Genomic DNA, 18,466 nt, shown 5'->3' with positions numbered 1-18,466 from the left:
CTATAGAAAGAAGCAGTCTAGCTAAGAGTCTTCATGTCCTTGAATTTCATCCTCAAGAACACTTATCCTAGAAAATGACTTGACTGGCCAAAGGCATCATTATAGGAAGAAGGTGGGAACAGGCATTAGGTTAGAACATTTCAAGTTATGACCAGAATAAAATAAACTATAGCTATCAGAAGTTGGTCTTTTAAAAGGATCCCTCTAAAATGCTAGGCTCCATTAAATAAAGATGATCATTTTTATTTTTTATTTTTTTATCCTCACCCAAGGACATTTTTTCATTTATCTTCAGATAGAGCAGGAGGGAGAGAGGAGGAAGAGAGAGAAATATCGATGTGAGAGAGACACATCAACTGATTGCCACCCACACGACCCCAACGAGGGCCCACAAACTGCAGCTGAGGTACATGCCCTTAGCGGGAACTGAACCTGGGACTCTGTGGTCTGCAGGCCGACACTGTAATTGCTGAGACAAACCGGCCAGGGCAAGATGATCATTTTTAGAATTCCAGGTCCATTCATGCTGTCGCAAAGGGTAAGATTTTCTTCCTTTTTATGGCCAAGTAGTATTCCATTGTATAAATGTACTACAGCTTTGTATCCACTTATCTACTGATGGATGGACACTTGGGCTGCTTCCAAATCTTGCCTGTTGTAAATAGTACTGCAATGAACATGGGGATGCATATATTCTTTTGAATTATTGTTTCATGTTTCTCTGGATAATTCTTAGAAGTGAAATCACTGGGTCATAGGCAGTTCCGTTTTTAATGTCTGGAGTACAGTAAACCCTCAATTTTGCAGACCTCAATTTAACGGACTTCAGTTTTAACAAAGGAAATGTCCAGTCCATGTGTCCTGTGAAAATTAACAACCTGTTAATTTTGAAATGCTTAAATTTGCTTATAATCAAAAGGTTATTTTGTTATTAAAAAAAAAAAAATTCCAGTTTTTATCTTGACAAATGGTTGCTATAAATCTAACCACCAATATGGAGAGAAATCATATATGTGGTGCTCTTACCATTTCTTGTGTTACAGAGCTTGTGACTATACCATCTAAACAGGGTGTGTGATCCCTGCTCAAGTGCCATTGAGTCCCACTAAAATAGGTTGTAGGAACTCTTGATTGCCACACTTTTCTCGCCCCTCACCAACTTCTTTGCTTATTTTCCCTCTCTTCTTGGACTACATTTCAGTGGCAGGAAGAATGAGAATAGCTTTTCAGCTCCTGAATATAATATACTCACTTTGCCAAGATTTGGTATTCTGAAACTGAGAGCACTTTGCTCTCTTAGAAGAAGAGGAGAGCTTTGAAGAATCCTTATATGGTTATAGTTCTAGTAATAAGGGGAGAGAAAGTGCCATTATTTTTATTTGCATTTTTGTAGTTTATTAGGGTATATATTTTATCAGATATAAAATTTATATGTCCTGAGAAACTTAAAAGGAAGTTCATAAGAATGACCAGAAAAATGCAGTGCAGGTCAGGCATATTGATCCTGTGTTGTACTAGCTAATATAGTTGACCCCTGAACCACAGGTGTGAACTGTGTAGGTCAACTGAGCAAAATCCATATATAAGTGGGCACACACAGTTCAAACCCCTGTTGTTCAAGGGCAGCCATATTTTATTTTACTGTTTTAATCAATGATCTTTGTGCATGGGTTAACATTTTCCACTCTAAAGACATTTAAGATATATTTTCATTCTAATAGAAGGCTACGCCATCACCTTTGTACTTGAAAAATGGTTTTTAATCAGGACTCTCAACCACAGACTTTCCTTTGGCATGGAAAAGAGGTAACAGCCTCCCCCGGGGAGTTTCTGGTATTGTACTAGCTCACCTGGTCCCCTTGCCCCTGTGCTGTGACTTCTCCACATTGTAGATCACGGTGGTGACTGGCATTAAAGCATTGGGACCCTTTTCACATAGAAGGTTCTCAAACTGAATGTGATGTAGAACAGGAGCCTCACTTTCGCATGTGCAAGGAAATGGTGCAGGGGACCACTGCGAGACAATGCGCAGCTCCGTCTCTTCTGGCATAGGACAGTTCAAACAATTGAATCTTATTTTCATCTGTATTTAATGAAAGCATTTTTACTTGGCATACATACTAAAATACAAAATCAGGGTTGGCCAATTATACACATTAAATTTTGAATTGAATTCATGTTTGTAAAACTTCAATTCGAGAATAAGTACTCTGTAGGCCTTTGTGAGGTCTTGCGAGCTGGGCCTGCCCTGCGCAGCCGCAGTACCACGCGGGAAAAGGGGGGGCGGCATCCAACAGCCTCGCGCAGACACTACTACGCTGAGGGGATGCCCAACGGCCCTCAGCCTCGCGCAGACGCAGTGCCACTCTGAGGGATGTCTAACGGCCCTGAGCCTTGCGCAGGCGCAGCACCACTCTGAGGGATGTCTAACGGCCCTCAGCCTTGCGCAGGCGCAGTGCCACTCTGAGGGATGTCTAACGGCCCTGAGCCTTGCGCAGGCGCAGCACCACTCTGAGGGATGTCTAACGGCCCTCAGCCTCGCGCAGACGCAGTGCCACTCTGAGGGATGTCTAACGGCCCTGAGCCTTGCGCAGGCGCAGCACCACTCTGAGGGATGTCTAACGGCCCTCAGCCTTGCGCAGGCGCAGTGCCACTCTGAGGGATATCTAACGACCCTCAGCCTCGCGCAGACGCAGTGCCACTCTGAGGGATGTCTAACGGCCCTCAGCCTTGCACAGGCGCAGTGCCACGCCGAGGAGGTGGCCGAGAATCGCAAGCTCCCCTCCTTCTCGTCTCAAACCTTGCCTGCCGTGGTCTGTTGTTTTCCCCCACCTTTTGAGTGAATGGCCATGAGCCGGGCTGTGGGAGTCCTGTTGGCCAACCGGAGAGTGGGCACTGCGGGAGCTAGCTTCCTGAGTCTGAGGATGGCACCGTGCCAGGCAGCTGGCATCCCACTCAGGGGCCCTTGGCCCGGTGTCCCGGTGTCCAGGCCGGCGACTGTCAGGAGTGAGCTTATGCAGAGTGTCACTTCAGAGGAGGCCGTTCGCCACAATAAGGTGTCCATCATAGGAACTGGATCGGTCGGCATGGCCTGTGCTATCAGCATCCTGCTGAGAGGGCTGAGCGATGAACTTGCCTTGCTGGATGTTTCTGAAAACAAACTAAAGGGCGAAACAATGGATCTTCAACATGGCAGTCCTTTAATAAAAATGCCAAATATTGTTGCCAGCAAAGATTACCTTGTCACTGCAAACTCCAGCCTCGTGATTGTCACAGCAGGTGCACGCCAGAAACCGGGGGAAACACGCCTGGATTTAATCCAGCGAAATGTGCCCATCTTCGAAGTCATGATTTCTAATATTATCCAGTACAGCCCTCACTGCAAGCTGATTGTGGTTACCAATCCAGTAGATATCTTAACTTATATAGCCTGGAAGTTGAGTGCATTTCCCCAAAACCGTATTATCGGAAGTGGTTGTAATTTGGACACTGCCCGTTTTCGTTTCTTGATTGGTCACAAGCTTGGTATCCACTCTGAAAGCTGCCACGGGTGGGTCCTTGGAGAGCACGGAGACTCCAGTGTTCCAGTGTGGAGTGGAGTGAATGTCGCTGGTGTCCCTCTGAAGGAGCTGAACTCAGATATAGGGACTAATAAAGATCCTGAGCACTGGGAAAATGTCCACAAAGATGTGATTGCCAGCGCCTATAAGATTATTAAAATGAAAGGTTATACCAATTGGGCCATTGGCCTTTCTGTAGCTGATTTAACAGAAAGTGTTTTGAAGAATCTTAAAAGAGTGCATCCAGTTTCCACCATGATTCAGGGTTTCTATGGAATAAATGAAGAAGTGTTCCTCAGTATTCCTTGTGTCCTGGGAGAGAAGGGTATTACAGATCGTATAAAGGTCAAACTGACCTCTGAGGAACAGGCTCGTCTGAGGAAGAGTGCAGAAACTCTTTGGAAGATTCAGAAGAACCTCAAGTTGAAAAGTTAAAACTACCATTCTGAAGTTACTGGAAAAAAAACAGTAATGGGTTGTATATGTCAAATTCTTAAATAAACTTAGATTCCTAAAAGTTGGAAACAGGAAAGAGTGGAGTGACTCCCGTTTATTTAGTATGCCAGCTCTTTGATTTAGCATCCCGTTGTGTGGTTTATTTTTCTTAACAATTTCTAAGTGACTGCATCAAAGGTGTTTTTGTACCACTGATGTGCCAATACTTACCTTGAATTTATATGTAGTTGCCATTTGGTCCAAAAGAATGTGGGGTATAAGTGTTTATTGTGTTGTAGAAATTGATTCTTTTCATTAAGTACATGTTAATTCTGGCTGGCTTATGTACTATTAATTTATATACCATTTTTTAAAAGTTGTGCCCTGGTTGGTTTGGCTCAGCAGTTAGAGCATCGGCCTGTGGACCAATGAGTCTTAGGTTCAGTTCTGGTCAAGGGCATGTACCTCGGTTGCAGTTTGTCCCCAGCCCTGGTCAGCGTCATGCAGGAGGCAATCCATGTGTCTCTCTCACATTGATATTTCTCTCTCCCTCTCCCTCCCCTGCCTCCCACTCTTAGCTGAAGATAAATGTGGGAAAGAAAGTATCCTCAGGTGAGGATTAAAAAAAAAGTTGTAACTCTCTCTACAGTGTAAAAGTAAATGTACAGAAGTACTTTCTGTAATGGAGCCATCAGCTGCCTTCATTCTCCTGTGACAGCCTAGCAATAGGGTCTTTAAAAGGGCATCATGAAATGGGAGGTACAAGCAGGTCCTGTGTGTGTGTGTGTGTGTGTGTGTGTGTAGTGCATGTGATCTGAGTGCTGTGCACCCTCATGCCAGTGAAGCAGGATCATGAGGTTAAAATATGAAAATAATAGTGATCAGGTTGGTAGCTGTTATTAAGTGTTTAATGCAGTAAAATATAAAGCTTTTAGGAAGAGGCCTGACAGAGGTGGTACCATTACTGTCATTTATTTGGCAGAGCAAGAAAACATCCTAAAAGTTTGCAGTTACTAAAAATAAAGCCTGACGGAAATCATTTTAGAACCGCCTCTGAGAACTTGACCTGTTAACACCTTAAATCAAGAAGCATGTTATAAATTGTTCTTATTGGGCTGAGTCTTAGCAGCAGTGTGGCTCTGGCCCTAACATACTCCAGGGTCATCCCTGTTGTTCAGTTTTCTCACATTAACAGAAAGCTTTTGCTTTTGAATTGTGCCCTGTTGTCAATCACTGTCATAAAACTTGGCCATTTCTATGAGTACTTCAGGGATTGCATTTCTCAAAAAGTTACACTTTTCATTTTTATTCCTAAATCAATGGACTTGACTACAGATTTTAGACTTCATGCATGTGATACAGTGAGCATTTAGGAGAAAGTTAAAGGACTTGTCTGACCTTTACCTAAATGATAGTACTATAATTTAAAAAATAAGAAGTTGAGATTTTATTCATGATAGCATTCCTAATGTAATTGAATATTAAATAAATAATATGGTATAGTCAATCATATCTCAGGATCCTTGTGGATATCAACAGGCCTCATCAAACATGAAAAGTACCAGCATCTACTCTCTAAGCCAGTTCTCCTTAGTTGAATTTAATCATGTAGACATTGGACAGTGATCTGCTCCCAAAAAGAGAACTCTTTACCGTGCAGATCTGAGTTCCCTTACTATTTCATTGACAACATCTAGAAGTGTTCTAATTCCCCAGGAAACAGTATCATGTAATGGGACTGACTCATGTACTGTGAGCACCCTGAAAGTGGTCAGGGTGCAGGTTCATTTGTTCCAGGTAGTTATAGAACCTCTTTAAGCTCAACTGCACAGAATTCTTCTTCTCCTTGGTCCAGGCCTAGAGTTTTATTTAGCCATGTTTCAGCCAAATTTAATGTCCTATTGAAGGGCATCAGAGCATGCCTCGTCTGTTTTGTAATTCTCTTCACCATTAATGTCAGGATAGGTTGGATTATGCTGCAGTAAAAAACAACTTCCAAGAGGGTGGCTTAAAATAAAAGTTTATTTCTATCTTATGTAAAACCCACTGTGGGTTTACACGACTCTGGGAAGCTGTCCTCCACAAGCTGGCTCAGTTCCTTAGGTTGTCTTGGTCTCCAGGCACCACTGTGGCGACACAGGTTTCCATGATTGCTATGGAAAGGCAAGAGAGGCCTGGAGAATCAAACACCTGTAGTAAAATGCTTTACCCTGGAAGTGACACACAGTTCTTTACATTTCATTTGCTAGATCTGGTGACATGGTTACCTGACTTTAACAAGGGTAGAGAAATCTAACCCCTCTGTATTCACAAGTAGATGAGTACTGGCTCCTGGTGAAATTGGTAATAATCTGTCATGCCATTCTAAATAAAATTGTCACCATTGCAAGAGGTATATATGTTTGTAAAGTCATTTTTAATGAAGGTTGTAGTAGAGGTTATAGAGGTACCTTGTCTTTCCAGGTCACAACCAGAGTGACTGTGGAAAAGAGCTCTGGACATCAGTCTGGCAGTTGTACTTATCATAAACCATTATAAGTCACCATGAATGAGTTGACCTCTAACCTCTGTTGGTCCTCATTTCTGCCACATAGAATTGCGAAGTCTAAATAATCACCTGATACGTGGTATAGTGCCTGGCTCGTAGGTGATCCCAGATAGCAGACATTATTATTCCTGTTCAGGTAATATTTATAGTCTTATTCTGTTTCAGTTTACGAAGAAGCTGAATTTCCAGATTCTTCAAAATTACCATTGGTGCTGTAATTATGGACATGTCCAAAGGCTTTCTCATCAGTCGGTCCTACAAGGCGTTCATCATTCTAACCCTAGCACTGAGGCCGGCAGCAGGCCTGCAAGTGAGGAAGTGGAAGCTAAGTAAGCTGGTCAATGGCAAAGACACTTTAAAACTTGAAGCTTTGAATTCTAGTAACTGCCTATTTATTAAAATAAATGATGTAAGGATTTTATGATGTTAATTACATCAAGGACATATCCTGAGCTTTCTAAAAATTTTTATTGTTGACACTATTAAAGATGTCCCCCATTTCTCCCCCTGCCCACCTCCACCCAGCCCCCGCCACCCCTCCCCTGGCATTCACCATGCTGTTTGTGTTCGTAGGCTATGTTTTTTGTTTGTTTGTTTTCTTTATTGATTTTAGAGAGAGAGGAAGGGAGAGGGAGAGAGACAGAAACGTCAATGAGAGAGAACATCAGTTGGCTAGCTCCTGCATGCCCCCCACTGGGGATCTGGCCCACAACCTGGACATGTGCCCTGACTGGGAATTGAACCGGTGACTTCCTGGTGAATGGGTCGATGCTCAAACACTGAGCCACACCGGCTGGGCTGTGTTCATAGGCTATATATAATTTCCTTGGCTCCTCTCTTCATCTTCTTTTACCAGTTCTCCCTCCCTTCTCCCCTCTGACCTCTGTCAGACTATTCGATGTGTCCATGCCTCTGTTTCTATTTTGTTCAACAGTTTATTTTGTTCATTAGATTCCACATGTAAATGAGATCATACGGTATTTGTCTTTCTGTGACTGGCTTATGGAGCCAGTCACAGAAGCTTTTAAGTAATTTCTCATTGTACCACATATTAGACATTGTTTCTCTACACCAGGACATGCATAGTAAATACACCTCATGGCCTATGTTCATTCCTGGCATACTGGCTGTTTGGCCCTTCAAGAAGCTATTAAAATGTGAATGAGAGTGACATTATTAGAGATATAGTCTTGAATCTGTTCTCATATCTAAAAAGTTGATTGTATCCAGATTAGTGACAAATGCCCGTTGTCATGGCACTCCATTTGCAAACTGCTGCCTTAGACATTGTACTTTCTGATAACGTTAGAAACCAGTGCTTTTGGACATGATCACTGGGACTCGAGGGAGCCATTCTGGGAGCAGCAGGCTCGGTGCCTAGGGAGTGCCATTGTCTCTGGAGAGCACCCCTGGGTTGTGCGGTGCCCAGCGGCCCTGCTTAGAAGGGAGCCCAGTGACCCAAAGCCACGGAGAAATTCTCCCTGCTCAGAGGGAAGGGAAGACTGCAGGGAAATGATCCCAGAGTTTGGAGTAAAACTAAGTTGCTGGATAGAGAGACACTAGTTCCCAGAGTAGGGGGTGGCTCTATGGCAATGGCTGTGATTGTTATCATTGAATTCAGTACACTTACAACGGAGTTTGCTGAAATGTACCCAGCCCTAAATCTTTCCAAGCACACTTCTAAGCAGGGGAGTGTTCTGTTGGCCAGTGATAAGAGTATCACTGGTAAGACCAACACCTTCTCTGAGCTGCGTATCAGAAATTGATATAGGTGAGAAAACTGAAGGTTTTCGTTTACTGTGCATATAATATAAATAATATGAGCGTTAAAACCTTCTGTGGAGTCCCGTTGTTTAAAGCAACCCGAGGCCCTGTTTGTAACTTAAATGTAGACTCGGGGTTTCCATTTCCACTGCTGCAAAATTAAAGAAGGCTAAAGGGTGTTCTTTATCCACCTGCCTCCCTCCCTTTACCTGCTCTGAAGCCTGTCTGTTCCTAGTGGGCTGTTTCTGAGATATGATTCCTTCTAGTGGTTCAGTTACTCACTTAGGACCCTGGGAACACGTGAAGAATACAATACTTGGGAAATGAGAGGAAAGAAAAAAATTGGGCCAAGAGGAGAATGGGAACAGAACCATGTTGAAGTAGGGCAGCCACCCTTTACTCTCCTACCCGGGCCTCATTTGCACCACCCAGCCTCACCCTCCTCAGCTCCCAACCATGTTCCAGACCCTGAGAATGGGAAACGGCAGATGATCCTGTGCATGTGCTGGCTACCTGACAGTCCATTCGAAAACTCTGTCGTCAGCTTAGCAGCCGAGAGAGGGAAGGAAAGGAACCAGGCAGCACATTGCAAAGCCTAGCCGGAGAGAGGTCTGTCTGTCGACGGAGAAAGGCTTATGCACGTTTCCTCAGGGGGGCTCGGGGTATTTGGACAAAAATATTCTTTTTGTGGGCCATCCTGGACACGTAGCACCATGCCCTCCGAGATGAAAGTAGCAATCCTCTGTGATGTGACAATCAAAACACCCTACATTTTCAGTCCCTCCCCAGGGATGCAGTACTGCCTCTAGTTAAGAACCTCTCATGAAGGGTTCATCACGGTGCAAACCAGAGAGCCGCATGGAAGAGGAGGGGGTGGGATGTCCCGTGGACATGTGTGTCTTCAAGGTGGGTGTCTAGGACCCAACACTGACACGCTGGCATGGACCTCCTACAGACGACATGTAATGGATACCCTATGTATCTTCTAGTGTCAATATATAATCAAAATGATATATAACCATAAAATAATGCTTTTAATAAACATACCATAATATTCATATCCATATGAGCTTTGTTCTTGAAACAACACATGTTTGGTGATGCTGTAATGGCACATGTATTATCTCAAGCCTCACAACCTGTAAGCAGGTCAATATCTCCGTTCCAACACCTGGAAACTGCCGCTTAGCAGAGCCGCTTTCCCAGGTGTTGGACGAGGACGGGCACAGGAGAGGCCTGCCAGAGCCCGTGCTTCGCGGGGGCCTAACGCAGTGCCAGGGTGACTGAGTTAGTGCCTAGGGATGGCAGGTCCCAGACAAGATGTACCCCCTGAACTTGGAAACAAAGTGAGAGTTCAGGTTCAAATTAGAATAAAAAAGCATCATCAAGATAACCACTTTACGAAATGACTTGGCGTGTTGCAGGTGAGTCCAGGGTGCCTCACCCCATCCAGGAGAGCTGCGTCCTTGGGATGAACGCCTGGGATGCGGCCGACGCGAACAGCGCAGCCGCGCCTGGCGCTCCTGAGATCGCCTCAGAGCAGGGCCGTGGAGTTTCTCTTTTTCTTTTTTTTATCCTCACCCGAGGACATTTTTCCATTTTAGTTCAGATAGAGTGGGAGAGAGAGAGAGAGAGCAACATCAACATGAGAGGGACACATTGAGTGGCTGCCTCTCACAGGATCCCAACCAGGGCCGGGGATGAACCGCAACCGAGGTACATGCCTTGACCAGAATCGAACCCTCAACTCATTGGTCTGTGGGCCGACGCTCTAACTGCTGAGCCAAACCGCCATTGCAGGACCGTATAGATGAAAAAGAGTGGACCAAAGGGCATGTATCTAGTACTATCTAAGGTAAAAATTATCAGCTCCCATAAACTAGTGTTCCCCTTCCTGAGGGCAGTGGGCAGCGTGTGGAGCCAGGTGCCCAGGTTGACCCTGGATATTAAGATCTTTCAACCCTTTGATCAGACTCTTGATTCCAAATCAACCTCGCCTGGTAAAACCTCAGCCTAGATTTTTTAACACTGTCTGGCACATAAAAACATTCTAGTTTATCTGCCATGCATGGGTTCATTCCTTTACTAACTCCCCACTAAGTTTTTTCCCTCCACTCCTCTCTGGCTCTAAAATTCTTCTAACCTGGACCCGCATGAGTGTACTCATGGATTCAGATAGACGGATCTGGCTCTCAGCTGCGTCTTTACACGTGGAAGCCAGCAATACACACTGTCCTGTAGGGAGTAACTGTCATGCAGGGTGACAGCGGACAGTCTATTGCTTTCCAGATTCAAAGCGCAATTTTATGTTATTTGAGGCCCAATAGATTTATACTTAGAAGAAGAAAAGAGGTGTATCTCATTTTCTTTCAAGGTAGCCGGGATGCACAGTATCTACCTTTTACTGGTCTTCCTTTGCTCTGTGCCCTCGCACAGTGAAGTGTCTTCCCGTGAGCAGCTGTGTCCTCTCACTGTTTGGCTCTTTTTCCTTCTTTTAGCGTTTGACTCTGGACTTTCCTTCCAGATGAAAGACTTTCGAAGTAAAATGCAGTCAGTGTTTCCAGCAATTCCCAAGCACTCCGAACCTGCTGCCGAGTGGGAGGAGGCGCTGAGACCCAAGTGAGAGGAACGTGGTGAATGATTCCAGAACGACGCCCCGGCGAAGGGCCTGGCTGATGTCTCCTCGGGAAGACGTGCCGGGTGTCGTCTGAACCCGTGGCGGGCGACCCTGGGTGTGTTCCACAGTCCTTGTGCTTGCTGCAGAACCCCGGTGTGCATGTGCACGGGGGTGTGGGGTGGGGGGGTTCAATTTTCCCAAAGTTAGGAAGACTTTAAAAATAAATACATGGATAACCTCTCTATGGAGAAGATCCTGGGGAAATACTTGTTTACGACTGTGACAGTTGGAACTAAGTTTTGTACCTGAGAAAACTGAATAATAGCCTGTGATGGAAAATCTTTATGCTGGATTCCTACCAGCAGCACCTCAGTGTGTCTGATTAAATGAGTCTCCAGAGTCTTTCCTGTCCGTCTGTGACTCAGACGGCTGCTCCTGCTGGGCGGCCTCCAGGGGACAGGCGAGGGAATCCGAGCCTGCGGCGGGGCTGGCCTTCCAGGGCCGGCGACCCCGCCTGTGTCCTGCATAGTCTCACATTGGGACGAGAAGCCAGTAGCACATCTTAGCTTGGGAAGGTACAGCTATGCTAAAATCAGAATAATGACATCATGGGTATAAAATGTATTATACTGAGAAACTGGTTCTGGGTCTCTAAACATTAACTGACAGTTTGTAGTTTTGTCTCAGTTGTCAATGTACACATTGCCCAGTTATCAGCTATCCAAACAAGTATTTTTAACCAGCAAGTTACCTGAGCAGTAAGTCTCAATATTAAGTATTTAGTACTGCCTGCTGATGAAACTGGTGGATTTTTACATACACACCCAAGCTTTCCTGTCCTCCATGAGCTCCTCCAGAAAACAGAATCATGTCTCATTGGAATTATTTGTATTGGAGATTTAAATGTTTTAAAGAAAAATAATATGTCCAGAAAAATAACCTCTGATTGAATATCAAGTGTGCAATTTTTTTTATCATTGTTTGGGCTCTAATTAGCAATCAGGTTTAATAAAGTATGTTTGAACTTAATCTGTTATAATGAAACTCTCTAGTTCTAAGGAAAAATTTTAAATGAAGTGTGAGCATGTAGCATATATACATTTTTCTCTGGACCACATTACCCTGTTAAAACTGCTGTATTATGAATTAATTCTGGGATCCGTATGTAACCTGTTAAAAATCCCAGACTACACAGAAAGGACTGTAGAGTAACAAAATCTCTTCACCCACCTTTCATTTTTAACTAAACCTCCGCTAAGATTTCTAGCTGTTGCTTCACGACCTCCTGGGGAAGTTGCGGGTGGAATCTGACCAGCCCCTTGCTCAGAGGCAGGGAGAGACAAAGAAGGGCCACTCCAGGTGGGCGGGTGGCAGGGTCACTGAGCAGAGGGACTTCCTGACGAGGCTTGTCTTGGGCGGCCACAAGACTGAGGAGTTTTTTTATTTTTTTATTTTTTTATTTTTTTTATCATCCTCACCAGAGGACATTTTTCCATTTTTTGTTCAGGTAGAGTGGGAGGGAGAGAGAGGGAGAGAGAGAGAGAAACATCGACGTGAAGGGACACATCGAGTGGCTGCCACCCGCACGACCAACCAGGGCCGGGGACAAACTGCAGCCGAGGTACGTGCCCTTAGCGGGAACCAAACCCGGGTCTCTCCGGACCGCAGGCCGACGCTCTAACCGCTGAGCCAAAGCGGCCAGGGCTGGGCTGAGGAGTTTTTTATATCTGTCCGTGCAAGTTTTTGTAGAGGCCCAGACTGGGGTCAGTCACTGCACTGTCCATCTAGTTTCAGCGCCACATTTCTGTCCGAAGGCTGGATCCTTGCAGAGCTCGGAGCTGAGAGGTGCAGAGCATGCGCTGCAGGGACGGGCGGGGGGGGGGGGCGCGCTCCGGTAGCCCAGGTCCAGCCCTCAGGGCAGCCAGCCAGCAGCCACATCGATGACCTCAGCACTAGCCTTTGAACGAAACGACGGGAAGAAAGGCTGCGACCAAACTGAACGAGTTTTTGCCCATATTATTATTCTGAGTCTAGGTTTCCCTAGTAGATGGGGGGGGGGGGGGCTCCCTACCACTTCTTACAGCTAGAATCTAGATTTTTCTTTTTCTTAGATAGAGAATAGTTATTGATTTTTTAAAAGCCCTCCACTGGGCACGAGAAAAAGAATTTCTAGCTTGTTTGGGATAATAAAAGGAAAAATCGTCCTGGTCGGTTTGGCTCAGTGGTTGGAGCGTTGGCCCGCGGACCAGCGAGTCCCGGGTTCGGTTCCCACTAAGGGCACGTACCTCGGGTGCAGTGTGTTCCCAGCCCCTGCTGGGGTCGTGTGGGTGGCAAGCAGTCGATGTTTCTCTCACATCGATGTTTCTCCCTCTCTCCCTCCCACTCTATCTGAAGATAAATGCAAAAATGTCCTCGGGTGAGGATAAAAATAATCAAATTAAACAAAAAAGGGAAAATCATTATTAATCTCGATTCTATTGAATAGGTTCCTGCCTTGTAAGCTTCTTAAGGTAGGGGCTCCTCTCAGGGCCTTGGAAACTTGTGACAGCACCTGCTGCTGGGCTGACGGCAGGGCCAGCAGCCATGCCGGGCGCACTGTCCCCACGGCCCAGCTCGTGGAAGGCCCGAAGGCACGCGGTCTGAATGTACATGGTGCGGCATGCCTGGTGTCTACAAACCCTTTCCACATCTGTCTGTGGTCCCTGCAGGATGGCGGGGATCTCATAAGAATGATGGGAATCGCTTGCGGAGGGGAGTTGGACTGGGACAGAGTCCCCAGAATAGGTAGCAAGCGTAGGCCCTGGTTGCATTTGAAAAGCCAAAATGAAGTAACGGGTGAAAATTAAAAGGAAAACAAACAGTGTGACTGAAGTGGTATTTTTCCGCACTCAGAACTCAGACATCAGAAGATGTAGCATTTGTCTATTCCTTTTATACCACGGCATATTGTTAAATTGGTTAATGGAAAGGAAAAATGTTGAACAGATAATGTTATTCTTTATGTGAAGTACCATCTGTGGATTGAGTTCTGAATGTTCCTGGATATGGAAGAGAGGAAATGTTATGGAATTTCAAGTTTGTCTTCTTTGCTGTCTTTATCTGGGGTAGAGTATGACAAACATAATCACATCTATCTCCCGGAGCATAAAGAGTTTTAATCACCCTATTAACCAGGATGACATTTTTCACAGACTTAAAAAGGAATAGAACAGACATTATCTCCCCATAAGCAATCCATTTCATGGAGGCTGAGCACTAGAAATTTTTTAAAGGCTGCATAACACGAGCCATTTCCATTACGGCAGCTCAGTAAGACTTCGCTGACACCGGCGGAGCGTTAGGCTTTGTACTTAGACTCTCAGTCCCCACAAGAGCTGTTAGCGAAGGCAACACAGAAAACACCGGGCAGAGACGGGGCGACTTCGAGGCCTTGGGATTTATTCAAGAAAGAAAACACACGGATCCTTGTAAGTTATCGGTCTCCTGAAAAATGGATCCATGGGCTGCTGGTGTTTTCAGACTCGAGAAAAGGCAGTTTCTGAACAACCTGGGAATGAAGCGCAGCACGGGAACTACCTCGAGATGCCCAGCGGCCTGTCTACCGGGGATGTGGGTTCTGGGGACGGAGGCCCGAGGCTGCCGAGGCCCCGCAGAGCAGAGGTGTGGCTGCCGGTGACCCTCACTCCGTCTCGCTGACACCAGCTGACCTAGGGGACACCTTTCTTCACCCGCTCGGTCAAAGATGGCACCTAATCTCGTCCGCCGTACATCCCGCTTCATTTCATGGCTAGTAAGGGATTCAACTTGCAAATTAATCATTGCGACCTAAGGGGAAAATATAAGAAATTAAGGGGGGAAGCCCATGGGGACAAAAGTAATTAAAATCTACTATTGAGCTATTTCACTTGGGTCGAAATTTAATCTCCTAGGTTTGGTTTGTGGAGAATGTTGTATATTTCACCTCATTTTCATACATTTTTTCTAAAAGTAAAACAAATAGTTAAATACAAATGAAAATCAGCTAAGTAAAATTAAAAATTCTCCAAATAAATTTCTCATGAATGGTAGAAGAATACACATTGTTTTTTTTTGGGGGGGGGGGAGTGTTGTTTTGTTTTTGGTTAATCCTCACCCAAGGATATTTTCCCATTGATTTTTAGAGAGAGTGGGAGGGAGGGAGAGAGAGAGAGAAACATCAATTGGTTGCCTCCTGTACAACCCAACCAGGGCCGGGGATTGATCCTGCAACCCACGTACATGCCCTTGACTTTAATCGAACCCACAACCCTTCTATCCATGGGCTGACCGCTGAGCCAAACCAGCCAGGGCAGAATACACTTTTTAATAGTATTTTGTCATGTTCACGTGAGGTTTTTTTTTTTTCCTTCCTGCCAAGAATCACTGAATGTCAAGTGTTTGTGTCTCTGTATTGATGCTACCAGGATTAACCATCAGAGGCTGTGATTCTGTGAGAGAAGGGGAAAGGGAGCGTTTCTCACAAGCAGTGACATTCGTCTGTAACGAGTGAGGCTGTTGGCAAATTTTATCTGACGGCAGGTTTTGGAGAAAATTAGACCAGCAGTTACCAAGAAGCGCACGTGTATAGTTTCAACTTTCCTCCCAAGCATTGGCAGAGTGACTTAGTTCAGACCCTTTGCTTCATCATTCGATGAGGCATGATCACTTACTGAAGAAGACACACTGGTAAAAGAATAGACAGGAAAGGGTATGCATGTCTGTAATGGCAGACGGGGTGAAGCCATTCCTCACGGACCCTCCTAAGAAGCTGCTTCCGGCAAACGGGAAGCTTGGTGCCTCTATGGAACACCTGCTACCTGCTGGTCTGAAAACTCCCAACTCACCTTCACGCTGCCGCTGCTGCCAGGCCCAGATGGTTCCAGGTCTGCAGCCCGACAGGCGCTCAGGGACACGGGGGGGCTGCCAGGAGGGGCTCGGGCGCAGACCTGGTCTCCAGCATGCGTGGCCTGCTGGCTGAACGGAGCATGTTGAGAACTGAGTCTAAACGAAAGCTTGAACTTCAGTTCCTACTGAGTTGTGCCAACCTCCGCAGAGCCCCTTTGCTCTGCCAACCTGGGCGATGGGCATGTGCTTACTTTTATTTATTATCACGGGTTGTCTTCTCCAACTGCCCCTGTTACGGGGGCTGAAGCCCTCTGTCTCCTACTCTGAGCGAAGCCCAAACGGTAGACATCCTCATCCAGGAGCTGGAGGGTGGGCATCTCCCACCATGAGCCATCCCCGCTGCCACCCCCTTCGCCCGGATCCTCCCATGTCCCTCACTCCACAGTGGCTCAACTACGTAGAGGTCTGTCAGGTGGGACAGAGTAACCTAAAGCTTTGAAAACCCAGCGCAGTGAACCCCATGCCAAGCTAACAAGACTCTTACAAAGAGAGAGTGGTTAGGGGGCCCTTGCTCTGAGCTTGCCGGGGGCCAGCTCTGGCCTCCTCACAGACTTGATCACAAATGACTAGTTAGCCAGGTGGGAACAGCACGTTATCAAGTCTGCTGACGCCCTGCTTCAGCCACAGCGAGTGACCAGGGCGGCCGCCGCCCTTATCCAGGCTCATCCAGAGCTGGAGGCAGGTGCCAACCTGCAAGATGGGCTCTGGCTGAACAAACGCCGTGCAGAGAGGTCCCCGTGGGACACGTCCGAATGTGCCGTCTCTGACACGTCTGCTGCGGCTGAGTTGAGGTGAGTACTCTTCACAGGAGTACATTTGCTTTCACTTGTCAGTATTTCCAACATTACGGAGGAGCAGGGAGTGAGGGCTAGGCTAAAACACAGGATCGGGTGAGACCCTAGAGAAACAGCTACGTCCCTGAGCGAAGCGGGCATCAGCCTTGCTGGACTCCTTCGGGTAATCAGCCCCTAGTGAATATGAATTCAGGAAGGAAGGGAGGGAGGGAGGGAGGGAGGAGGACAGGAGGGAGGGAGAGGCTGAGGGGAGGGAGGGACTTCCTCATGGGGAGAGGAAGGAAGGAAGGAAGGAAGGGAGGAAGGGGGGGAGGGAGAGAGGAAGGAAGGGGGAAGGAGGACAGGAGGAGGGAGGGAGGGAGGGAGGGAGGGAGGAGGAGGCTGAGGGGAGGGAGGGACTTCCTCATGGGGAGAGGGTCCACATGTCCCGACCACCCATCCAGCTCCTGGTGAAACAGTTACCACTTGCCCGTGCCGACCACATTTACCTCAACCACCCAAACTCAGAAGAACAATCACAACAGAATGATGAAGACGTCGTTTCTGAGGTCGGTGCTGGACTTGCAGGGGTTTCTGTCTCCTGGTCCTGTAACTAGATAGTCCAAAAATTAAAAATTAAAAGCAAGATTGTAATGCGCTCACCAACTCTGACCTGCGGGCCAGGGAAGAAACAGGAGATGAAGATCCGTAGGAACAAACATCACTCAGGGCGACCTGGTCCCACCAAGGAGGACATGCAGTCTCGCTGTGTAGGACCTGGACAGGCTCCCAGAGGGGACATTCTCCAATAACAGAAGACCTTGGAAACGACCCCTCACTGCCACATTGCTTCAGAAGCCCCCTGCCTGCCCGTTGGACGAACTGGCAGCACCATCGGGGGGTAAGGCTCCTTCCGCATCTCTGGTGGAGTTTTATTTCGAGGCCGGAGGGCCGAGTTGAAGTTCTCTGAGAACGGAGGAGAAGGAAGGGCACCCGGAGCACAGTGGGCCGCTCCCCTGGGCACAGAGCTGCCCTCTGGAGAAGCCAGACAGACCAGCCCACCATCCGCTTCCCCGCGCACCGAAGGTGCCCCAGGAGAAGTCCTCTGCCCAGTTGGCGCCTCTGCTGTACCCGCAGCCCCCCGCCCCCCCAAGTCATTCTGAGCTGAGTGCCGTCACACACCACGTACTCAGCACGACAGACCTCTGGTCCCTTGGGCTGTGTCTGCCGGGAGACAGCGCAGTTATTAGGAGGTCCAGGCGGGCTGGTTAGTGTTACTTCTGGTGTCGTGTGATGCCACACTCCGGGCCCTCAGGAACCAGAACTAAAAGCAGCTGAGTCTTAGGGACCTGAGCCATCCTGACCGACTGCAATGATTTTCTTCTCTATCCCTCTAAACTTCTAAATCACCCAGTCATGCCGGCGGTGTGGCTCAGTGGATTGAGAGTTGTCCCGTGGACAGAGGTCCTGGTTCCATTCCTGGTCAGGGCACATGCCGGAGTTTCAGGCTCGATCCCCAGTAGGGGGCGTGCAGGAGGCAGCTGATCGATGTTTCTATCTCTCTCTAAAAACATCAATAAAAACATATTAGAAATAAAAATAAATATATTACCCCTTGTAGTAGCTGTTCAGTGGCCCAAGAGCTACACCACCCCACACGGGTCAGTGTCACCTCCGATGGTGACAGGGCAGGCTGGGAGCAGATGCTGTCTCCAAGACCTGTGTGTTGGGTCTGCCCTAGAAGTCAAACTGAAACCATCTGGTAGCTTCAGGTGCTCTCTAGGTAAGTGCAAGGCACCTGAAGGGCACGGGGCACGCATGCTCCCCACCCTGAGCTGCCCTCTCC

General features: G+C 47.0%; 2 protein-coding genes across 3 annotated transcripts in view; both read left to right on the top strand.

The window, feature by feature from the left end:
* Positions 1-12,056, top strand: part of TMEM242 (transmembrane protein 242) — a 37,178-nt gene extending 25,122 nt beyond the window's left edge. For both annotated transcript variants that reach the window (XM_036249424.1, XM_036249423.1), the window contains exon 4: positions 10,832-12,056. In XM_036249424.1, coding sequence (XP_036105317.1) covers positions 10,832-10,930 — 99 coding nt within the window. In that variant the 3' untranslated portion in view covers positions 10,931-12,056. The remainder of the gene's footprint in view (positions 1-10,831) is intronic.
* LOC118621274 (L-lactate dehydrogenase A-like 6A) lies at positions 2,844-3,995 on the top strand. The gene has a single exon (XM_036248604.1). It carries the CDS (start codon positions 2,844-2,846, stop codon positions 3,993-3,995), a length of 1,152 nt encoding a protein of 383 aa, XP_036104497.1.
* Positions 12,057-18,466: the final 6,410 nt, after the last annotated feature.

The sequence above is a fragment of the Molossus molossus genome, unplaced genomic scaffold (genome assembly GCF_014108415.1).
Source record: "Molossus molossus isolate mMolMol1 unplaced genomic scaffold, mMolMol1.p scaffold_m16_p_8, whole genome shotgun sequence".
In the NCBI taxonomy this organism is placed as follows: Eukaryota; Metazoa; Chordata; class Mammalia; order Chiroptera; family Molossidae; genus Molossus; species Molossus molossus.
This window is presented reverse-complemented; position numbering and strand designations above follow the sequence as displayed.

What these genes read in the sequence shown, in the direction of transcription:
- LOC118621274 (XM_036248604.1), top strand. Translation starts at nt 2,844, where the DNA reads ATGGCCATGAGCCGGGCTGTGGGAGTCCTGTTGGCCAACCGGAGAGTG.